Raw genomic sequence first — 21,302 nt, 5'->3', positions numbered from 1 at the left:
TACTCCGACAAATGGTTTTCAGCATCATCTTCTCCTTTGCCATTTCTTCTCTCTTTGCAAAAACAATCACAGTGGTGCTGGCTTTCTTGGCCACAAAACCAGGAAACCGAGTGAAGAGATGGTTGGGGAAGAGCTTAGCCAACTCCATCATCTTTTCTTGTTCTGCTGTCCAAATTATCATCTGTTCCACCTGGCTGGGAGTTTCTCCCCCTTTCCCTGACTCTGATCTCCACTCCCAGCCTGGAGTGATCATTCTGCAATGCAATGAAGGTTCTGTTGTCATGTTCTATATCACCCTCAGCTACCTGGGCTTCCTGGCTGCCATCTGCTTCACTGTGGCTTTCTTGGCCAGGAATCTCCCTGGGGCCTTCAATGAAGCCAAGCTGATCACCTTCAGCATGCTGGTCTTCTGCAGTGTCTGGGTGACATTTGTGCCCACCTACTTGAGCACCAAAGGGAAATATATGGTGGCTGTTCAGGCCTTCTCCATCTTGTCCTCCAATGCTGGTCTACTGTGCTGCATCTTCATCCCCAAATGCTATATTATCATTTTAAGGCCAGACCTGAATACAAAGAAGCAGCTTTCAACCAGAGAAAATGTAGAAGTATAACAGAGAGGAATTTTGACTCTCAACTTGTTCTTACAGGACAAACATAGGAAATGGTCCAAGTTGCTTTCCATACATGAGCTGGGCTAATGATTTAGCATGAAATAATTAAAGGGCTGCTGGAAAATAATGTCTCATCCCATATAATTGCAAGACAGCACTGAGTTCTTTTGAGCAGTCAAGGCAAAATATCTCTCTTGTTTCCTTAGGCTACCTGAAAGCTGAAATGTCATGCCTAGGAATATAAAACATGACACTTGTGCAATGGGAATCTTGTTGATTTTCCAGAAATACTTTCGAATTCTCTAAAAATGTCATTATTTTAGCAGTATCATAGTTTGTCTTCATTGTTTTTTTAAAAAAATTAATGGATTCAAGATCAAAATATCATCAACATAAGGAAAGTAGACAGACATATTTTAGCCAAATTAGGAGGAGGATAATCTGGATTATCCAACTGGTCAGCTAAAATATTATATACAAGTTAAACAAGAGAGGAGCTAAAATACAGTCTCATAAGTTTCCTGGAAAAGAATTCTTAAAGAATGTGATGACTGAGTGTTCCATGGACATGATGTCAGTGATGGAGGTGAGGCTGGGCATAAACACCTAGGCAGAAATTGAGATAATAAATACATCTCCATTTTAAGAAGTATTGGACAAAAATTAAGATATGGTTGGAAGAGATGATACAACAACGTATTGAGTTGAAAGCAGAAATATTTCTGCTAGGACTTTTCCCTGAAACTTATAATAAAGAGAATGTATATTTAATTATTCATGTATTAACTGCAGCTGGAATTGTACTTGCACAACATTGGAAAAGTGGAGAGATTCCCATTGAAGAGAAGGTGATAAGGAAAATATTAGAATGTGCAGAAATGAACAGATTAACATTAGCAATTAAGGAGAAAGACCAAACTGAATATTATGTGATATGGGAAGTATGTTATCAATGGTTGGAGAATAAAAATGGAATTTGGAAATGAAGAAGACTAAAGAATAAGTAGAAAATATATTAAGATAGAGATATAAATAAGATGAAAATTGTTAGTATGTGTATGAAGAGAATAACGATGTTTGATGTTAATATGGTATTATTACTAAAAGATACTAAGAAGAAAATGGAGAGTTTTACAATATTTAAATGTTTAATATATTATAATATTAATGTTAACGTGAATGTGAAAGATGTGACAAATGAGGAACGATGTAGCACAAAGATGTTTGTAGCCAGATGATACACTGCATCAGGAAAGATGGAATGTTTATCTTTGTATTTAAAAAATTAAAAACTTTTTACAAAAGAAAGAAGCAGACATTCTGCGAGCTCCGGAACTAAAATAATTAAAATTTTATTCTACTAAGCTTTCGTCAGCCATCTGCTGACATCGTCAGGATATTAAACTACCATTGTTTCTTTATTTCAATATAAATTTGGTATAAAATGGTTTGTTGTGAATGCAACTGCTTGAGACCTCCTGGACTGGAGCTAAAAGGTTAAAGGGAAGCAGTATGCTCCCTCCCACATGTTGGGGTAGACCAGGTGCCTCGATGTGGATGTTGTAGAAGAGTCTAGGTAATTATTGGAGATTGGGCCCTGCCCAATCATCTTAAAATGGAAATCTAAAGGCGATTCTACTGAGAAAAAGAAGTCACCCTGAAATCATCACATTTATTCTCAGATTTAAAAGAAATGTGTGTAGCTGGCCATATTTTCCTTCTTGGCTGTATCATGGCTGCATCTCCCTAGCATACAAAAGGTTCTCAGTTTTCCTCATCCCCATAAAGAATAAAAAAGTAATTTTCTTGTACTTCCTTTTTAACCAGAGGGGCAAAATTGTTCCCCCTCCCATCTGACTACCCTTTCTGAATCACTTCTATCCATTGACATCGATGGAGATTTGCCTTTTTCTTTAAAAATACTTCAAAATTCTTTCTCTCTGTACTTTTTGTCTCATCAATGTTTCATGGCATCTCTCCTATCAATTCTATAAGCAGAGACAACTATAACACAATGAGTTATCTTCTAGAGCTCCTGTGGCTCTGGAGCTCCTGCGGCTCTCTGTCACTCAAAATATGTGCCACAACTGCCAATGTGCGACACCTGCCGGCACGTGATTTATTGAGCTTTTCAACCCCTGGTAGGCCAACCATGGATTAAATCCAAGAAAAGAAAAGTTTCAGAAAAAAACAGAACATTTAATTCAACTACATATGCTAGTTTTGTGGCCACTCAAGAAATAGTCAGGCACGGGAAGGGTTTTGTGGCTCCCGGTATTTTCTTTTCTGTGGGAAACGGGTCCAAATGGCTCTTTGAGTGTTTAAGGTTGCAGACCCCTGTTCTAGATCTATGCTGTTTCCATCCAGAAAACAAGTTTTGCAAGGTAGGCTAAAACAAAGGTGGCACTGAAAACTGGCACTCTCAATCCTGCAAGGCTGTGCACTCTGCACATGTAGAGACATTCAGAGAAATCTTGGTGCAAAGAAAAAAGATTGAATTTGGTGTGTGTATGAAAGCATTGTAGAAAACTTGAGAAAGGTGTGTGTGGAGTCATCTTCCAGTGATTTTCTGTGGAAGCATTGCGTTGCATCCCCCTTTTCCCACCACCTCCTCGTGATCTTCAATTAATGCACCAAACAGACAAGAGACGGATGTGGGAATATCAAATCTTACAAAATTTGGAGGAGGGGGCTTTGAGCTAGGGAACAGCTAAAGCAAATAGGAAGAAGGAAAAAAAACCTCTCATACACTTCAAGCAATGAAAAATAAATAACAGAAAAGTAACAGAAACATCTGAACTTTCTGGACGTATCACAAAATTAACACAAAATTCACATAAACAAGAATAATGGTGAATGTAGTTTCTAGGTTCTATCATATCTCAAGACCTAAAATGGACACCTAACATCAAAAACGTCATCAAAAATGCACAACAAAGAATGTTCTTTCTGCGCCAACTCAGGAAGCTCAAACTGCCCAAGGAGCTGCTGATCCAGTTCTACAGAGGAATTATTGAGTCTGTCATCTGCACCTCTACAACTGTCTGTTTTGGTTCTGCAACCTAACAAGACAGACACAGACTTCACAGGATAATCAGAACTGCAGAAAAAACAATTGCTACCAACCTGCCTTCCATTGAGGATTTGTATACTGCACGAGTCAAAAAGAAGGCTGTGAAAATATTTACAGACACCTCGCATCCTGGACATAAATTGTTTCAACTCCTATCCTCAAATGACACTGTAGAGCACTGCACACCAAGACAACTAGATACAAGAACAGTTTTTTTCCCGAACACAATCACTCTGCTAAACAAATAATTCCCTCAACACATTCAAACTATTCACATTAGGCTGCATTCCTATTGCTATTGGTCTACTCATCGTTCCTGTTGCCCATCTCCTCCCATTTGTGACTGCATGACTGTAACTTTGTTGCTTGTATCCTTATGATTTATATTGATATTGATTGTTTCCTAGTATGATTTGATTGCTTATTGTACTGTATGACTGGGTGGCCACTGGGTGTTGTGCCTTGTGATTCTTGATGAGTGTATGTTGTCTTTTTATGTACCCCAGTTAAAGCTGTTGAAGTTTCAACACCACATCATCCTCACTAAACTTTCTTCACCCTGTACTATCCAAACCTTGGACAAATGAAAACATCTATTCCCAAAGAACCATGAAAGACTTAACTAATTAACTTTGAAGGAATCTGCCAAGATTCTAAAGCCCAGGTTGTAGCTCACATGTGTTCACTCTTGAAAGGTTGCCTAAATCAAATATGGACTAACCTGGGTGATGAGAAAAAGGATGACCACCAACAGTTTAAAAGACATCGATATTAAATATTCATTTATTCATTTATTTTAATTTGCTTAGTTTTACATTCTTAATATTTTATTAGCTTTGGTTTTAAATAACCTTAACAATTAAATGCAAAAGAAACATACAAATCAATAATAACTGCAATCAATAATTAAATGTTGGGAGCCTAAGAAACTCATTCACTATCAATTCCCTACTTTTATGTTTAGATGTTCCTTTGTATTTAGATCTGGCCTGAGGATGATAATGTAGCACTTGGGAAAGAAGATGCAGCATAGCAGTCCAGCACCGGAAGCCAAGATGGAGAAGACCTGAACAGCTACCGTGTATTTTCCTTTTGTGCTTAAGTAGGTGGGCAAGAAGGAGACCCAAACACTGCAGAAGACCAGCATGCTGAAGGTAATCAGCTTGGCTTCGTTGAAGGCTCCAGGCAGGTTCCTGGCTAGGAAAGCTACTGTGAAGCAAATGACAGCTAGGAAACTCATGTATCCGAGGACAACATAAAACATGGTGACTGAGCCTTCATTGCACTGAAGGATGATCACTCCTGGCTGGGAGTGCAGGTCAGAATCGGGAAATGGAGGAAAAGTTCCCAGCCACATGGCACAGATGAAAATTTGGACACCAGAACAAGAAAGGATGATAGAATTGGCTAAGGTCTTCCCCAACCATTTCCTCATCCTGTTGCCCGGTTTTGTTGCCAGAAAGGCCAGCACAACTGTGACTGTTTTTGCCAACACAGAAGACACAGCTACTGAGAAGACAATGCTGAACACTATTTGTCGGAGAAGACAGGTGGCTTTCCTTGGTCGGCCAATGAAGAAAATAGAGGACAAGAAGCAAAGCAAGATGGAGACCAGGAGGATGAAGGAGAGGTCCCGGTTGTTGGCTTTGACAATGTGAGTTTCTAGGTATTTAATGAATATGGTTAAAACAAGGCCTGTGGCTAGAAACAAGAGTAAAGCAAAGGAGGCCAGGATGATGCCCAGATGTTCATCAAAGGACAGGAAGCTTATTCTTTTGGGGATACACTGAACTCGGTCCTCATTTGGATATTGGTCATCAGGGCATTTGGTGCATTTTTCAGTATCTGAGAAAACAGAAAGCAATATTTCTTTTATATCTTTTTTTTTTTTAATATTTCAAGAAATATCTTCCTTGGATGACAGATGATATTGAAAGACAGCAAAACCATAGCAAATGGTTAGATGTACAACATTTGTCTGGTTGCCGATCTTAAACCAATTTAGTGCAGGTAAAAACCCCGATATATACACCAACTCAAACAACAACAAAATAAAAGCCCCAAAAGAAATATCTGGCACCACAATCACCTTTCACTGAGGCAACACACCACATTCTTATCCTGCCCTGACCTCATATCATCCCAATGGCTGAAAGAAGAACCAGGTCTCCAGAAATTTAGGAAGATGGAAGCCTCTTGGATTACAAGAAATAAGAAAATGCTGCCTTCCAAGGACTCACAAAGTTTTAGGAAAGGACCTATAGCATGCCTGTTGCATACACATATATTGTGGGACAAGAAGACAATTGAATTCATACTGTATGTTCCTAAGGAAGATAAACATGGAAGGATACTTCCAAATTGGCAAATAAAAGGGAGATTTCCTCTGGCAGAAGTACCGTATTTTTCAGAATATAAGACACACCTTAGTTTTTGGGAAGGAAAATAAGAAAAAAGCTGATCGGCGGGTGGATCGGCCTCCCGGAATATCGCTAATCAGCTGTTCCCAGAGGTGAATTTTAGCAATGGGTTCGTTGGTTGTGAGCTCTGTGCCTTGCTTTTTTTTTTTTTTTTTTTTTGCTTTTTTTTCTGAAACCTCTGAAACTCCATTTCAGAAAAAACTTTTTTTTCCTGACTCTGAAAGCCTCTGAAACAGAGCTTCAGAGGTTTGTTTTTTTTCTGAAGTACTGTTTAGAGGCTTTTTTCCTGAAGCTCTGTTTCAGGAGGCTTTTTTTCTGAAGCTCTGTTTGGAGGCTTTTTTCAGCCTCTGAAACCTTCGTTTGAGAAGCTGGGCGGGGCTACATTCGGAGTATAAAATGCACCCAGATTGTCACCCTCTTTTTTGGGGGAAAAAAGGTGCGTTTTATACTCTGAAAAATACAGTAATTCAAAATATCCTTCTATCTCTTCCTGTCTGATCCTTCAGCACCTTTTTCAAATTCCTCCCATTATTGGAGAAATTGGGCATGTTGAAAATTAACAAGAAAATAGTCAAGTTTATTTGTGTGTGTGTGTGTGTGTGTTTTAACCTATACATTGATCAAAATGCTTTGGTTGAATCCAGTAGCTTTCTTGATGGTACCCACCTTTCTGAGTGGAGATTGTCCCCTTTGGACACGGAATGCAGTCGTAACAGCAAACCGGCTCTCCTTCTCGAGCCTGCTTGACAAATCCAGAATGACAATTTTCTGCACATTTGGATTCAGGGAGAGACTAAGCAGAAAAAACAACCACAAGGAATGCCAAAGAAAACATGTTAGGAATAACCATTCATGGAATATGGTGGCCAACAAGAACATTAGCTAAGTATTCTCTGGGTTTCGTTTAGGTAAATATGAAATCTCTAACAACTTCCAAACAGTTGCATGGATGGTTGCAGTTCATACAACTACTGACAGAAACTATATAGTTCCTCATTTTTGCTTCTGGCATATCTCATTGCATTTCTACTTAATAAAATCTTGAGGGATGGAAGTGAGAAAAGATTTAAGCATTAAGTGACAGCCAGTGAGTTTCACCTCATAGCTGTATTAACATTCATTCCTCCATTCCTCATTGGTTTTATAGTATGGAATAGAATCTATTCACATTCAATTTTAGAATAAAAAATATTCTAAAAGTTTTAACAACTTTTTATTCTTTTAGCTTTATTAAAATAGAATAAAATTGTGATGAAGAAAGAAACATCTAGTAGGTCTGTAAAGGTTTCTTCTGGAGTGCATAAAACATTGCAAAGCTGCTTCCATTTGAAATCAGACTGTCAAGCTTAAAGGAAACATTCTTTGTTTTATTTGTTCAATTTATAGGGCTGTCATGCTTGTGAAATACAATTAAAACTGGCTGCACAGTTTGTAGAACTAAAGGGAAGATGGAGGCAAGATCATGAAAATGTGAGCTTCTTTGCAGAGGTGGGATTCACTTACCTTCCCTACCGGTTTGCAAATGTGAGCACATGTTACCTCTGTTTATGTAACCAAGGGTTGTAATTAGCTTTTATGGATGTTGCCACACACTGCTGGCTCATATTTATATGATCATCCACTAGGACTCTAGTGAGGGCCCTCTCGCAGTTACTGTTTTTGAGCCAGGTTTCGCCTAATCTATATTTGTACCTTTGATTTTTCCTGCCAGTGTAAAACATTGTTTTTCTCCACATTAAATTTCATGTTGTTGGATAGGGCCCATTGTTCATGTCTGTCATGATATTTATGGCTCCTCAGCTTCTCTTCTGGGGTGTGGGCTATTCCTGCCAACTCTCATTATGATTTTATGTGAACTGAAAGCCTTCGGTGTCCTTCCTAAGAACAGAAGGCCTATTGAATTATCTCAATGGGGTGAAAAAGAAATATAGATAAATCTGGCCAAGAATGGAATGGAATGGAATGGAATGGAATAGAATAGAATAGAATAGAATAGAATAGAATAGAATAGAATAGAATAGAATAGAATAGAATAGAATAGAATAGAATAGAATAGAATAGAATTCTTTATTGGCCAAGTGTGATTGGAATTTGTCTTGGTGCATATGCTCTCGGTGTACATAAAAGAAAAGATACATTTGTCAAGAATCATAAGATACAACATTTAATGATAGTCATAGGGAACAAATAAACAATCAAATCATATTAGGAAACAGTCAATATAAATCTTAAGGATACCAGCAACAAGGTTACAGTCATAACCTTGGGAGGAGATGGGTGATAGGAACGATGAGAAGATTAATAGTAATGCAGACTTAATAACTAGTTTGACAGTGTTGAGGGAATTATTTGTTTAGCAGAGTGATGGCATTCGGGAAAAAACTGTTCTTGTGTCTTCTTGTTCTGGTGTGCAGTACTCTATAGCGTCATTTTGAGGGTAGGAGTTGAAACAGTTTATGTCCAGGATGCAAAGGGTCTCTAAATATTTTTACGACCCTCTTTTTGACTCGTCTAGTATACAGGTCCTTGATGGAAGGCAGGTTGGTAGCAATTGTTTTTTGGCTGCTTACAAACATCACAGAATTTTTTTTTCAATTTTTTTTTTATTTTTTTCAAACATACAAATTACATCTTTTCAGAACAGAGCTTTGATCCGGTCATCAATTTGTTCAATTTTTTGTCATTTTTAACAAAATTTTATATATTCTATAATACTATAAGTACTATATACTTATTTCTTCATCTTAAATCACATATTTCAACTAATACCATTTTAGAAAAAGTTTACTCATATTTTCTTAATCAATATAATTACCCTTCTATTAACCCACCTTAAATCTTAATTCAATTAATACCTCATAATACATTTCACAATTCTTACCCTAAATCCTCACTATTAACAATACAGTTCAAACATGCTTATATTCCAAAATTATTTCCATTTCTAAAACTTCCTTACATTTATTTACTACTTCATGTAATGCTCATTTAATCTTTATTCCATTATTACTTTATCAAATTTAAATCTTATCACTAATCTTAAAAATATAGCAATTTAACATTTAGACATAGTTCTTAATTCAAATAATGCTGTTTAATACAATTTCCCAATTATTTCCCTAAATTCTATCTATTTAATCATACCATTTATATAAACACCAATTAAGTAATTTTTTTGTAAATCATAATCATATATTATTTCAATTTTCTTTTCTTTTTTGCTTGAGTGAAAAATGTTCAAATTTTTACAATTGTTATACATATTTAAACAATATCCCAATTATTATAGCTATCCATTTTCTCAAATGATACCGTCCAACATCTTAATAAAAATTGATACATTATATCCATTAATATATTTTCTTTTTACATAATCTAATTTAACCTTTTCTTTTATCATTCCACTGTTAATCCCAGTGTAATCATCTTTATTTTTTTCACTGTTAATCCCAGTGTAATCATCTTTATTTTTTCACTGTTAATCCCAGTGTAATCTCTATAAATATTTAAACAGTATCCCAATTGTTATAGCTATCAATTTCCTCAAATAATATCATCCAACATCTTAACAAAAATTGCTTCATCATATCCATTAATATATTTTCTTTTAACATAGTCTATTTCTCATATATTTTAACTTCAATCCATATTTCATTTCTAAGTATCTGTAACATATTTCTTCTCACATTTATTAATCTCAGTATAGTTTTATAAATCCAAGTCCTGGACTTTTTTATTTTCCTTAATATTTTCCAACCTTTTATTCTTTTATCATTCACTGTTAATCCCAGTGTAGTCATCATTGTGTTATTGTTAATCTCAATATAATCTTTAGAGACCTCCTTTTTATTATTACTATTCACATGTTCAGTTACTTATTCATATTTAATCACATTGTCTTTATCTTCTTTATTCTCCACCTCTATGTCTTATTCCTTCATCTTCATTTTCTTGTCCATTTGTATATACTCCATTTTAACTTCTGTATCTTCAAATTTTTGTCCTCTGTGCAACATTGTAATTATTTCTCTTATTTCCATTGTCCAAGTCTAGATCAATTTGTTCCTTCTCTAATTCCTGCGCCATTTTTCTTTTTAAGTTAATATTATTCCAATTATAAGAGTTCCGTTGTGTTCCCTTCTTTTTATTTTTTTTCTCCAAAAGTCAAACCGCTTGTAGACAAGAAAATCCTCCCCCACAAGTTCTCACGAATGTTATCTGTAAAGTCCACCATTTTCCAAAACAAAAACCAAGTTGCAATATTCCTTTTTACTCCAGATGGCGTCTCTCTGCAATCCACAATTTCCGGTTGTTTAAAAAGTATCCATTTTATTTCAATTACATAACAGTCTTATTTAGCTTCTCTTTTTCTTTTAGGTTTAAAGGTACCAAATCATATTTAAAGTCCAGTCCAAATTTAAATAACTCTTCTCACTTCTTTTTTTCCCTTTTTCCCCCTTTTATTTGTACATCATTTCTTTTTTAGAGCTTATTATCCATTTTCTTTCTTTCTTTCTTTTTTTAAATTTAAAGAGAGAGAGCGAGAGAGAGAAAAGGATCTCTTTATGTCTTTCCAATACTTTGACCATTCTCAAATTGTTTAAGGTTTCCAAATAGTTTGTTTAAAAATCTATTTTCTATCGGGTATTCGTCTCTTTGAAGTTATGTTTCAAAATCTTCTTTGCCCCCACGCTCCTTAGCCACTATTTATCATTAGGGGTCTTATAATTAAAAGATGTTTCCCTTGTTATTATTTCATGCCTGGGTTGGCTGTCACTCACCTGGCTTCAAAAAAACTCTGTTCCGTTCATCTTCTCTCTTCAGCTCTTTACTTAATCTGGTTGTCCCAGCTTCGTGGCAGCCACCATGGCTGCCATCCCCCACCGCCGAGTCACAGAGAGTTCCTTCCAATCTTCGAGGAACTTGCCTGTTCCCCTTGGTTGTCCAAGGTGCCTCTCTTTCTTCCCCATCCCTGCAGGATGGTTCTGATCCGCAGACCCATCGTCAGCGGTTCGTCAGCTGGGGTTTTTGCAGAGCTCATTGGAACCCGCTAATTCCCCGACTGTTTCGCTGCGATGCGAAACCGGAAGCCCCAAACATCACAGAATATTGACCTGCCCTTTTAAGGGACAATGTGCTCAACTAGAGTAAGCAGAATCCTCATTCTAAAGCTCATTTCATCCCCTGGGACCAAGAGGACCCCCATCTAGTCTTGATTCAATTTTCTTGGATTCAGTCAAAACCTGATCTTAGACACTGTCAACAGAATTCTTTGCTATTTGAGGAACAAGTACAAGCAAACCAGAGGCTAATATCAAACGGATCCTCAGCACTCGAAGGCTTCTCTCACCAGTTTTATGGAGATACTAAATAGCAGAGTAGGCCATGATATGTGTCCTAAGGAATAATACTTCAGGACCCATTTTGCTCATAGCCAAATCAGTTTTAAAATGTGTTCCATATTATAACATCTGAAGGCTACATTGATCAATAGTATTGAAACCTCCCAAGCAGTCTAAGAGAACTGTGAGGGTTTTACACTTCACAGTCAGATCTCACTGAAGATCATGCACCTTGGTGATTAGGCTTAGCCCACTTGAAATGGGTCTTAAGACAAGGATAAAATCTTGACTATGTTAATAAATAGGATGCAAGTATATATAACAATTTAGTTTATAAGAATGCTCAATATGGTTATACAAGAATAAGAGAATGATTAGGAAGATTGAATTTAAAAGTAAAGATAATTGTCAATGCAGAAAATTGTAAAATATTATATAATGCTGTTATTTATGTTTTGTATTTTACCATTTGGTGTATGTGTATGTTTTCTTCTTTTTTTTTCTTTTTTTCCTTTTTCTATTATGTTTTTGGTTTTAAAAATGTAAAATATTCAATAAAAACTATTTTTTTAAAAAAAGAAATGGGTCCTAAGAATTTGGAAAATAGAGAAGAAAAAAATCAATATTTCCCCCACCTTGTTCAGCAACTTTAGTCTTGAAAGATTATCCTGGTTGATAATAAGTCTCTGTCTTTCAAAGCTCCCCAGTTTCCCTTCCATGTAATTGTTCTTCGGAAGAACCACCAAGTTCCAGATGTTCAAATCTGCTATGAGATCTCCATTTTGGTCCAAGTACATTTTCATCTCTGAAAGATTGCAAAACTCATTCTTCTGCAGAAAGGGATGAAGCTAGAATGAAAAAAAACCAGGAAACTGAAAAGCAGAAAACTTGGTTTCTTGTTCCACATGTTTTTTTTTTTTCACAGTTGAATATTTCTAATACAGTTATCTAATCTGCAAATATTCTTTGTTGGGAGAACAAGTTTTACTACTCTTTTCAAAACTGAAAAAGATTGGTTGGGCAAAATACAACCAAAAAGAAGATGTTTCGTTTTTCATCCAAAAAAACTTCTTCGGTATCTTAAGATCTATCCAGGGTTATTTCAGTGTGTCATAAATGGGAAAATTAATTCAGTTACAAGAGAGGAAATTCTGTCAGAATGACAGGAAAAACATCCTAAAAGGAAGAGCAGTTTGACAGCTGTACCAGTGAACCAGATAAATTAAGTTTCCCCTTCACTGATTATGTTAATTCAAGGACCAAGCAGCCATCAGTCAGAAAAGCTTTAGCTGGGATTCCAGCCAAGAAGAGGGGTTGGCTAGATGGTCTCAGAGTCTCCTTCATATGTCTAATGGTAAAATTGCATGATGCTAATCACAAACCCATATGTACAGTATATGAATTCATTTAAAATGCATACTTTCTTTTACAATTAAAGGTAAATGTAAAGGTTCCCCTCGCACATATGTGCTCGTTGTTCCTGACTCTTAGAAGGTGGTGCTCATCTCCGTTTCAAAGCCAAAGAGCCAGCGCTGTCTGAAGACGTCTCCGTGGTCATGTGGCTGACATGACGAAAAAACTAAAGGAGCACGTAATACTGTTACATTCCCACCAAAGGTGGTCCCTATTTTTCTACTTGCATTTTTTACGTGCTTTTGAACTGCTAGGTTGGCAGAATCTGGGACCAGTAACGGGAACTCACCCCATTACACGGCACTAGGGATTCGAACTGCTGAAGTGCCTACCTTTCGATTGACAAGCTCAGAGTCTTAGCCACTGAGCCACCGTGTCCCTTTTACAATTAGTATTGTTCAAAATCAAAATATGCTTGTCATAGCTCCCACCCTTCAGAAAATTATGCCCTGAGTAATAGGATTGGCCAAACCTAGTAGAGGTTAAGATGGTTCTTTTACTTCTCTTTAGAAACTAAGTTTAATGTATATCCCTGTCAGGATCCCATACCTGCCATGGCTGCAGACCTGAAGCCCACAGACTCTCTACAGCTTTCTTTTTTATCCTTCTGGATTTGGAGGAATATGCAGCCCTCAAGGCAAGGGCCAGAGTCTTAATGACACTGTAAGCACGGGGGTCAATATATATTCTTCTTCTTTTGCCTTGGATTTCCAGTGGCATTTTTTGGGTACATCTGTTCCGGCCTTTCACAGAAAAGGCGTGTCTTGAAAAAGAGCAGTGAAAAGAGTGACCTTCAAACTGGGGATCCACAAACATAAATGGTTGAAAGGTTTTGTCAAACCCTCTGGTCTGAATATAAAAGTTCCAAATACTATGGACATATCTGTAAAATCTGTGATGTTTCATTGGCAATTCCCCAAAGAGTGTGATGATCCAGACTTTCCCTTCAATGGGTCCCGGCAAGCCTTCAAGTATGAAATGGATGTGGCTAATTCCATCCAACATGGTACTATAGTCTGTAAAGAAAACAAAGACATTGACTTGTCTCCACTTAGAGAGGGCATCCTTGAAGGGTTCTGTAGGTCCAGACATCGAGAATCTTTGTGATATAACAACACAATTTCCATTCCTGACAAGCAAAGGAGTAAAAGTCCTCATGAACTGTTCTCCATTCTCTGTGTCTGAAGCAAAGAGTCCAATCAAGTTCCATCTGAAATGGAGAAGCAGTTGGACAATTGCTGGGTACTGGATATCATTTTTGGGGGCCATTCGGTAAAAAAAGGGAAATTGACTTTTATCACTCAGAGCCTCTTGAACAAATCTACAAGTGACCTGAAAAAGCAATGAAGAATATCACATTATATTTGAGGTTGAATCAAGTCTAAAACATTAGGTTTTAATGTATCCAACCTGGATCTCACTAACATGTTAGAATATTTTATTATTGATAATCCTTTGGCCATATTAAATACAGAATATAGAGCCTTGGTGGCACAGCGGACTAAACTGCTGTAAAAGTAGCACTTAGCTGCCAGTTGCATGCAATTACTGTGAGTTCAATTCTCACCAGGCTCAAGGATGACTCAGCCTTCCATCCTTCCGAGGTAGGTAAAATGAGGACCCGGTTTGTGGGGGCAATAAGCTGACTTTGTATAAAAAAGAACTCCGCTGGGGGGGGGCGAAAGCCCTACTAAGCAGGTATATACAAAAGTATGAAGGCTATTGTTTAATGCATTGTAAGCCGCCCTGAGTCTCCGGAGAAGGGCGGCATATAAATCGAACTAATAAACAACAAACAAATAAACAAACAAACAAATAAATAAATAAATAAATAAATAAATAAATAAATAAAACCTAACAAGACCATATATGAAAATAGAATAAAAGAATATCAATTTAGTAAATAGAATAATAAAGAATGCACCTCATATTTCTGTATAAGTCAAACAATTTATTGCAATCAGACCCACATTTGCAGATCTCAACTTAACTGTTTTGTTCCAATAAAGAAGAGTTGTTTTATCAGTGAGATGGGTAGCATTTAATGAATAAATAAACAAACAGACAAAGAAACAAATATTACATGTATTTTTTTTAATTCTGATATCACAGGAAATATATGGTTTTAATACAATTCAAATGGATTGTTGGTCTAATGTGCAGTCCAAGATATTATTCTGTCTCTTTCGTAGAGAATTGGCATTCAAATAATAAATATTATGCTGCATATCTTCTATCTCTGGAGTTCCACAAATAAAAGTCTGTGTCAAGGTTCCAAGTAACACTCCCAACAAATAAAAACTCCAAGGCTAGCAATTCCTCAAAGTTCCATTTTATTAGAGATGTCATATTGGCACATCTGGGAAAAACCGAATCTGAAAGCTTCCATGTTTCCTCCACCCAAAAGAAAATCAAAGATCCATCCCCTGCACCCAGAAGTCCATCACATGGCCCAATCATTTTACCGTCCCAACTGGACATATCCCCCAGTCATTCCCATTCAGGTGCAGGCCGAATGCCCTTGACTCCCAGAGAAAGGAATGTTGTTATGACTAAAACTCCACTGACTCCTTGCAATGCCCTCTCCCGTTGTCCCAGGCACTAAATGTGGCAGCCCTGAAGCTCCAAAGAAAAGATGGCTTCCAGGGCTGACAGTCTGTTCATTATAAGGAACTTGGTTAAATCTTCCATATTTAACAATCATATCCAGTTTCTCAAGTCTTGCTCAGGTAAATGCCACCCTAAGATGTTTAGGTTTTTCCGCATTTAAATAGAAACGGAAAACAGATATACTGGAGTAGTATGGGCAGATAACTAGTTGCCCAATGGCAAAGCCACAGGAGTTGATGGAATTTTTTTAAAAAAATTGATTTATATGCCACCCTTCTCTGGAGACTCAGGGCGGCTTACAATGTGCTAAGCAATAGCTAAGCAATAACCTTCATTCTTTTGTATATTTATACAAAGTCAGCTTATTGCCCCCACAACTAGGTCCTCAATTTACCTACCTTAGAAAAGATGGAAGGCTGAGTCAACCTTGAGCCTTGGCGAGATTCGAACCTGCAATAATTGCAAGCAGCTGGTCTTAATAACAGGGTGCCTTAGACCACTGTACTACCAAGGCTCTTGGTATTACGCTGCAGGAATTCCTGCAGTGTTGCTGAGACCAGTGCCAACAAAAGCACTGACAGCATTTTGCCAAAGTGTATGGAAGACTGGTCAGTGGCCAAAAGAATGGAAAAGGTCAATATGTATGCCAACACCAAAGAAAGGTGATACAAAAGACTGATCCAACCACTGATCCACAGTTTTGATATCACATGAGTAAAATTCTTTTGAAAATAATCCAGCAATGTCTGAATCCACCCACCAACAGGGAACTGCCTGATGTACAAGCAGAATTTCGGAAAGGAAGAGGAACACGTGATCATATTGCCAATCTATGTTGGACAATGGAAAAAGCAAAGGAATACCAAAAAGATCTCTACATGTGTTTCATTGACTACACAAAGGCCTTTGATTGTGTTGACCATGACAAGCTCTGGAACTGCTTCAAAGAATTAGGAATATCATCATAGTCATCCAGCTCATCCTGTCATTGTATTCTGATCAGGCAGCCACTGAAAGAACGGAATATGAAGGCACAAAACTGGTCAGTATTGAAAGGGGCACTCAACAAGGTCGCATCCTGTCACCTGTACAATTCAACATGTGCACAGAAATTATGAGAAATGCACATTTGGAGGAATCTACCATTGAGGTTAAAATTGGTGGTAGGAATGTCAATAACCTCCGATATGCAGGTGATACAACATTGCTTGCAGAAAGCAAGGTGGTCCTGGAGTGGCTAATCCTCCAGTAGTAACTGTGAGAGGGATCTTGGAGTCCTAGTGGACAGCCATTTAGATATTAGCCAGCAGTGTGCAGCAGCTGCCAAAAAAGTCAACACAGTTCTAGGCTGAATAAACAGAGGGATAGAATCAAAATCACATGAAGTGTTAATACTACTTTATAGTGCCTTGGTAAGGCCACACTTGGAATATTGCATTCAGTTTTGGTTGCCGCAATGTAAAAAAGATGTTGAGACTCTATAAAGTGTGCAGAGAAGAGCAACAAAGATGATTAGGGGACTGGAGGCTAAAACATATGAAGAATGGTTGCAAGAACTGGGTACATCTAGTTTAATGAAGAGTAGGACTAGAGGAGACATGATAACAGTGTTCCAATATCTCAGGGGTTACCACAAAGAAAAGGGAGTCAAGCTATTCTCCAAAGCACCTGAGGGTAGAACAAGAAGCAATGGGTGGAAACTAATCAAGGAGAGAAGCAACTTAGAACTAAGGAGAAATTTCCTGACAGAACAATTAATCAGTGGAACAACTTGCCTCCAGAAGTTGTGAATGCTCTAACCCTGGAAGTTTTTAAGAAGATGTTGGATAACCATTTGTCTGAAGTGGTGTAGTGTTTCCTGCCTAAGTAGGGGGTTGGACTAGAAGACCTCCAAGGTACCTTCCAACTCTGTTATTTTATTCTAATCCTGACAGTTAAAGATAAAAGTGAAAAATCTGAACTGCACTTTAACATCAAGAAAACAAATATTTGTTCTCTGCAGAGAACACATATGATAAATAGACAGACAGACAGACAGACAGACAGACAGACAGATAGATGATAGATGATAGATGATAGATAGATAGATAGATAGATAGATAGATAGATAGATAGATAGATAGATAGATAGTAGTGATGATGATGACAGAGATAGGACTAGAAATAGAAGTAGAAAGAGATAGAGAGATAGAGATATGGCTTGCATTTTAAAAGTGTGTAAACAACTTGCCAATAGAAGTTACACCAATCAGCATATTTCTGAATAGCTCAGCCAATAAGATATCCTTTTCAGGGGCTTAAATTGTCTTTATACCTGTTATGATGAATGTCATCATAGGCAGATTAAGGTAAAAATAGTCAATAAATTGGCTAATATGCTTGCAATCTTTTAATAGTTGATTAATCCTAGTGGTCACTATGATCCATACGGCATATGTGTTTTATCAGCTGTAGGTAAAATGGCCATGATGAAAAGCTGCCCTTGAATTCCAGACAAAAATGTGGTTGGATCTGCCTTCCAGCCACCCTACTCACTTTACCGGGTAGAGAAACATACACACACTAACCTGTGCAACTTTGTAGGGGCCTAATAATGTTGACATCTGTGTGGAGATTTCCCTGTAAGCCCCATCAATAATAGCCAGAAGATTGTCTTTCCTTCCACAGCTGTAGTTGGGAACATTGGCTTTTCCAGTAGAGAGAATGTCCAGCAAGGCATCGGAAGTGCGTAGAGTGCTCAAATAGTTGTCATGGACATTGTACCCAAGTGTGAGATTGTGTGGGATCCGGGTATTCTTGTTGATCACTTGAATGGGGAGAATGAAGGGTAGCATTCCTCCCAGATTAATACGTCTAGTCCTGTACAAATATTTCCATGTTATTATCATTAATAGCAATAACAAAATATATCTATTAATTTATTTCTTTTTGTCTCTACAAGCCTATTGAGTCTTAAGTGACTACTGATCCAAAACCAGAGACAAACAAGAGTGACCCATCATTTTATTTTTGTCATTGTTGAGAAGGTGGGATGGATATAATCATCTACTGGGATTAATAGTCACAAATATATCATTGTTTGCACTAGCACTTATACTCACTTGTCCAATAACCAGGATTCAAAACAATTCAATCATTAAAGCAGAACCACCATAAAAGCCAGAGCATGGATCAATAAGTTAGTCAGCAAAGCAATTTTTTTAAAAAAATCATCCTATAAGGAGCTGGCAGAGACAACTACAATCCTTAAATAAAATAAAGAAGAGTGTTTAAGTGATGAACTCAAGACTGGAAGAGAAGGAGAAGATCCTCTGGACTTCTGTGTCTCTCATGTTCTTTCAGAGTTTCATCTGCCCCATCCCTGCATTTGAGTTTAATACACAACAAGGCAAGAGAGGATAAATCTAAAGATTCCAAAAACTTACAAATAACCTAAAATTCAGGAACCAGGGGAATAAGAAGAAAGGAAGAAGAGTATTAGAAATGCAAATGGAGGGAATGCAACTCTATCACACTGAATGACTTACGGGGAAGAAATATAACGAGCCCCATTGAATTGGAGCAGCTCAAGTGAAGGTTTTGTTGCTGTTTCAATCACACTAATAATATGGTCTCCGGGCCCATAATAGTTCCATGGATTTCCTCTTTCCTGCTGCTTCAGAGTTGGGGGGCATTTGGTTCTTAGCCTCCCAGAGTATCTCCGGGTCAGCTGAAACATCAGAAGCATAAGCAGGAAGTCCATTTCTCCTTGGGATGAATCAGCCACTTCCCTGTTTCTAAACAACAAGAAGAGTTAGAAAAAAAAATTCAAAGCCCTCTCACAAGATGGAAGTGTCAGTGAGACCCATTGAGCTTCACCTGGAAAGGAGAAAATGGTACATTCAAGAGCACAACCTCTGTCTGTCCTGAATTTTGTGCAAAATATTTGGCATAAGTAGAGGTATTTATCCTTTTCTGATGTAAGATCCCTTCCATGTTGCTACTGATGTTTACATCAAAGGCAATCGCTGGAGAAGGTGCAGAAGAGGTGTCAAAGACAAGGAGAATGATAAACACAGTGAGAAGCTATTTTTCCTCTTGGGAGCCTAAAGTCCTTTCAGAGGTCCATATGTAGAGGGGCAGCTGGAGAATAGCACTAGTGAAAAATTATAGCTTCGCACCTGGGGCACTGTTCTGTAGTTGTTCTGGTTTTTGTTATTGGGATGTGTTAAGAAATTAATGTTGAAATATGAGAGTTCAACCCCAACCTGAAAGACTTCTGATGCCCTTCTGGATGGTACCTTGTCTTTTATGCTTTTGAACATTAGCAGAAACGATTGGTCAAGGTCACCCCACATCTTTTATTATTTTTATTATTATTATTTTTATCATTGTTATTTTAAATTGGGGCCAAATTAATATATATCTTTTTAATTGTTTTTAATGTTTGTATTCTATGTTTTTATCTGGCTGTACACCACCCTGAGTCCCTCGGGAGAAGGTGCGGTATATAAATTCGAAATAAAATAAAATAAAATAAAAATATTTCATGTTTGTATTATTATATAGTAATGATATGCATTCTACTTTGTCTGTCTGAAATCTTGGTCACTGCTTGGAATAAGGTCAGTTGGCTGAGATGTTACATCAGATGTGTCCATGTGACTTCCCCTCTTGAGAATCCCATCTCTTTTTGTGGATCATGGAGGAGCTGATTGAAAGAAGATAAGGGATGTGAGGAGCATTGTTGGTGCTCAACAAAGGGCAAACACAGGCCATCACAAGTTAGAGCTGCTGTTCGGCCAACTTGTGGTGGTACAGAAATACTTCTTCACCCATTTTGTGTACTCACATAGTCACCCCTAGGCCCTGTTTCAGTTTACAAAAGCCCACTTGGATGGAGGAGCTCAGAGAATTTCTTGCAGGGGTGTTTGGAGGAATTTGTCACCATCTGTCAGACAAAGTCACTTAGATTTGCTCATACCTGGAGACCAACCATGTTGCATGTCCAGAGGAGATGCCTCTAGGTGGTTAGGAGGAGTCTTTCTCTCTTATCTGGGAACAGTTTCAACCTGCTTAGCTTCAAGAAGTGGACAGGATTCACAGGACCATGAATTCTTTGGATCCGTCCCACTCCTGGCTTGTTAAAGAGCCTTGGTAGTACTAGGGTTTAAGGCACCCTGTTATTAAGCTGCTTAAGACCAGCTGCCTGCAATTACTGCAGGGTTCGAATCTCGCCAAGGCTCAAGGTTGACTCAGCCTTCCATCCTTTCTAAGGTAGGTGAAATGAGGACCCAGTTTGTGGGGGCAATAAGCTGACTTTGTATAAATATACAAAAGGATGAAGGCTATTGCTGAGCACATTGTAAGCCGCCCTGAGTCTTCGGAGAAGGGCGGCATATAAATCAAATTAAAAAAAAAAAAAAGTGGCCTGAAGTATGAGTGGGACCTTGTGGTGGTTAATGTTCCTTGAGTGAAAGGATTGTTCCCTTTCCTCTTAAATATATTTGGTTTCACCCCCCTCTTCAAGAAAACATTTGTGGACCCCACCATACTGATAAATTTTCATCCAGATCTAACCTCCCTTTTTGGAGAAGATGGTTGAAAAAATAATTGTGCACCACGTCAGAGGAACCTTGGAAGAAGATTGTTTGAATTCCTTTTAGTCAGGATTCAGGCACAGGTATGGGGTAGAAATGACATTGCTCACTTTTTTTCATGACCTCTGACAAGGGTACGATGGACATTGTGCATCCATCCTTGCCCTGCTTGACCTTCTGTAGCCTTCAATACCACTGACCTTCTCAATCAGCTCAGAGGATTGTAGGAGGGTTGCCCAAGATTTTTTTAGTTT

General features: G+C 37.7%; 1 protein-coding gene across 1 annotated transcript; it reads right to left on the bottom strand.

The window, feature by feature from the left end:
* Nucleotides 1-4,624: 4,624 nt before the first annotated feature.
* LOC148115930 (vomeronasal type-2 receptor 26-like) lies at nucleotides 4,625-13,951 on the bottom strand. The gene is made up of 4 exons (XM_087885301.1): nucleotides 13,799-13,951; nucleotides 12,082-12,294; nucleotides 6,771-6,897; nucleotides 4,625-5,529 (listed from the first exon to the last, which is right to left on the bottom strand). Exons 1-4 carry the CDS (start codon nucleotides 13,949-13,951, stop codon nucleotides 4,625-4,627), a joined length of 1,398 nt encoding a protein of 465 aa, XP_087741427.1.
* Between the last annotated feature and the right edge of the window lie 7,351 nt (nucleotides 13,952-21,302).

This window comes from Pantherophis guttatus, chromosome 2, assembly GCF_059756535.1.
Source record: "Pantherophis guttatus breed Tessera chromosome 2, ASM5975653v1, whole genome shotgun sequence".
In the NCBI taxonomy this organism is placed as follows: domain Eukaryota; kingdom Metazoa; phylum Chordata; class Lepidosauria; order Squamata; family Colubridae; genus Pantherophis; species Pantherophis guttatus.
Note: the sequence above shows the minus strand (reverse complement) of the source record. Positions and strands in the feature narration are given on the sequence as shown.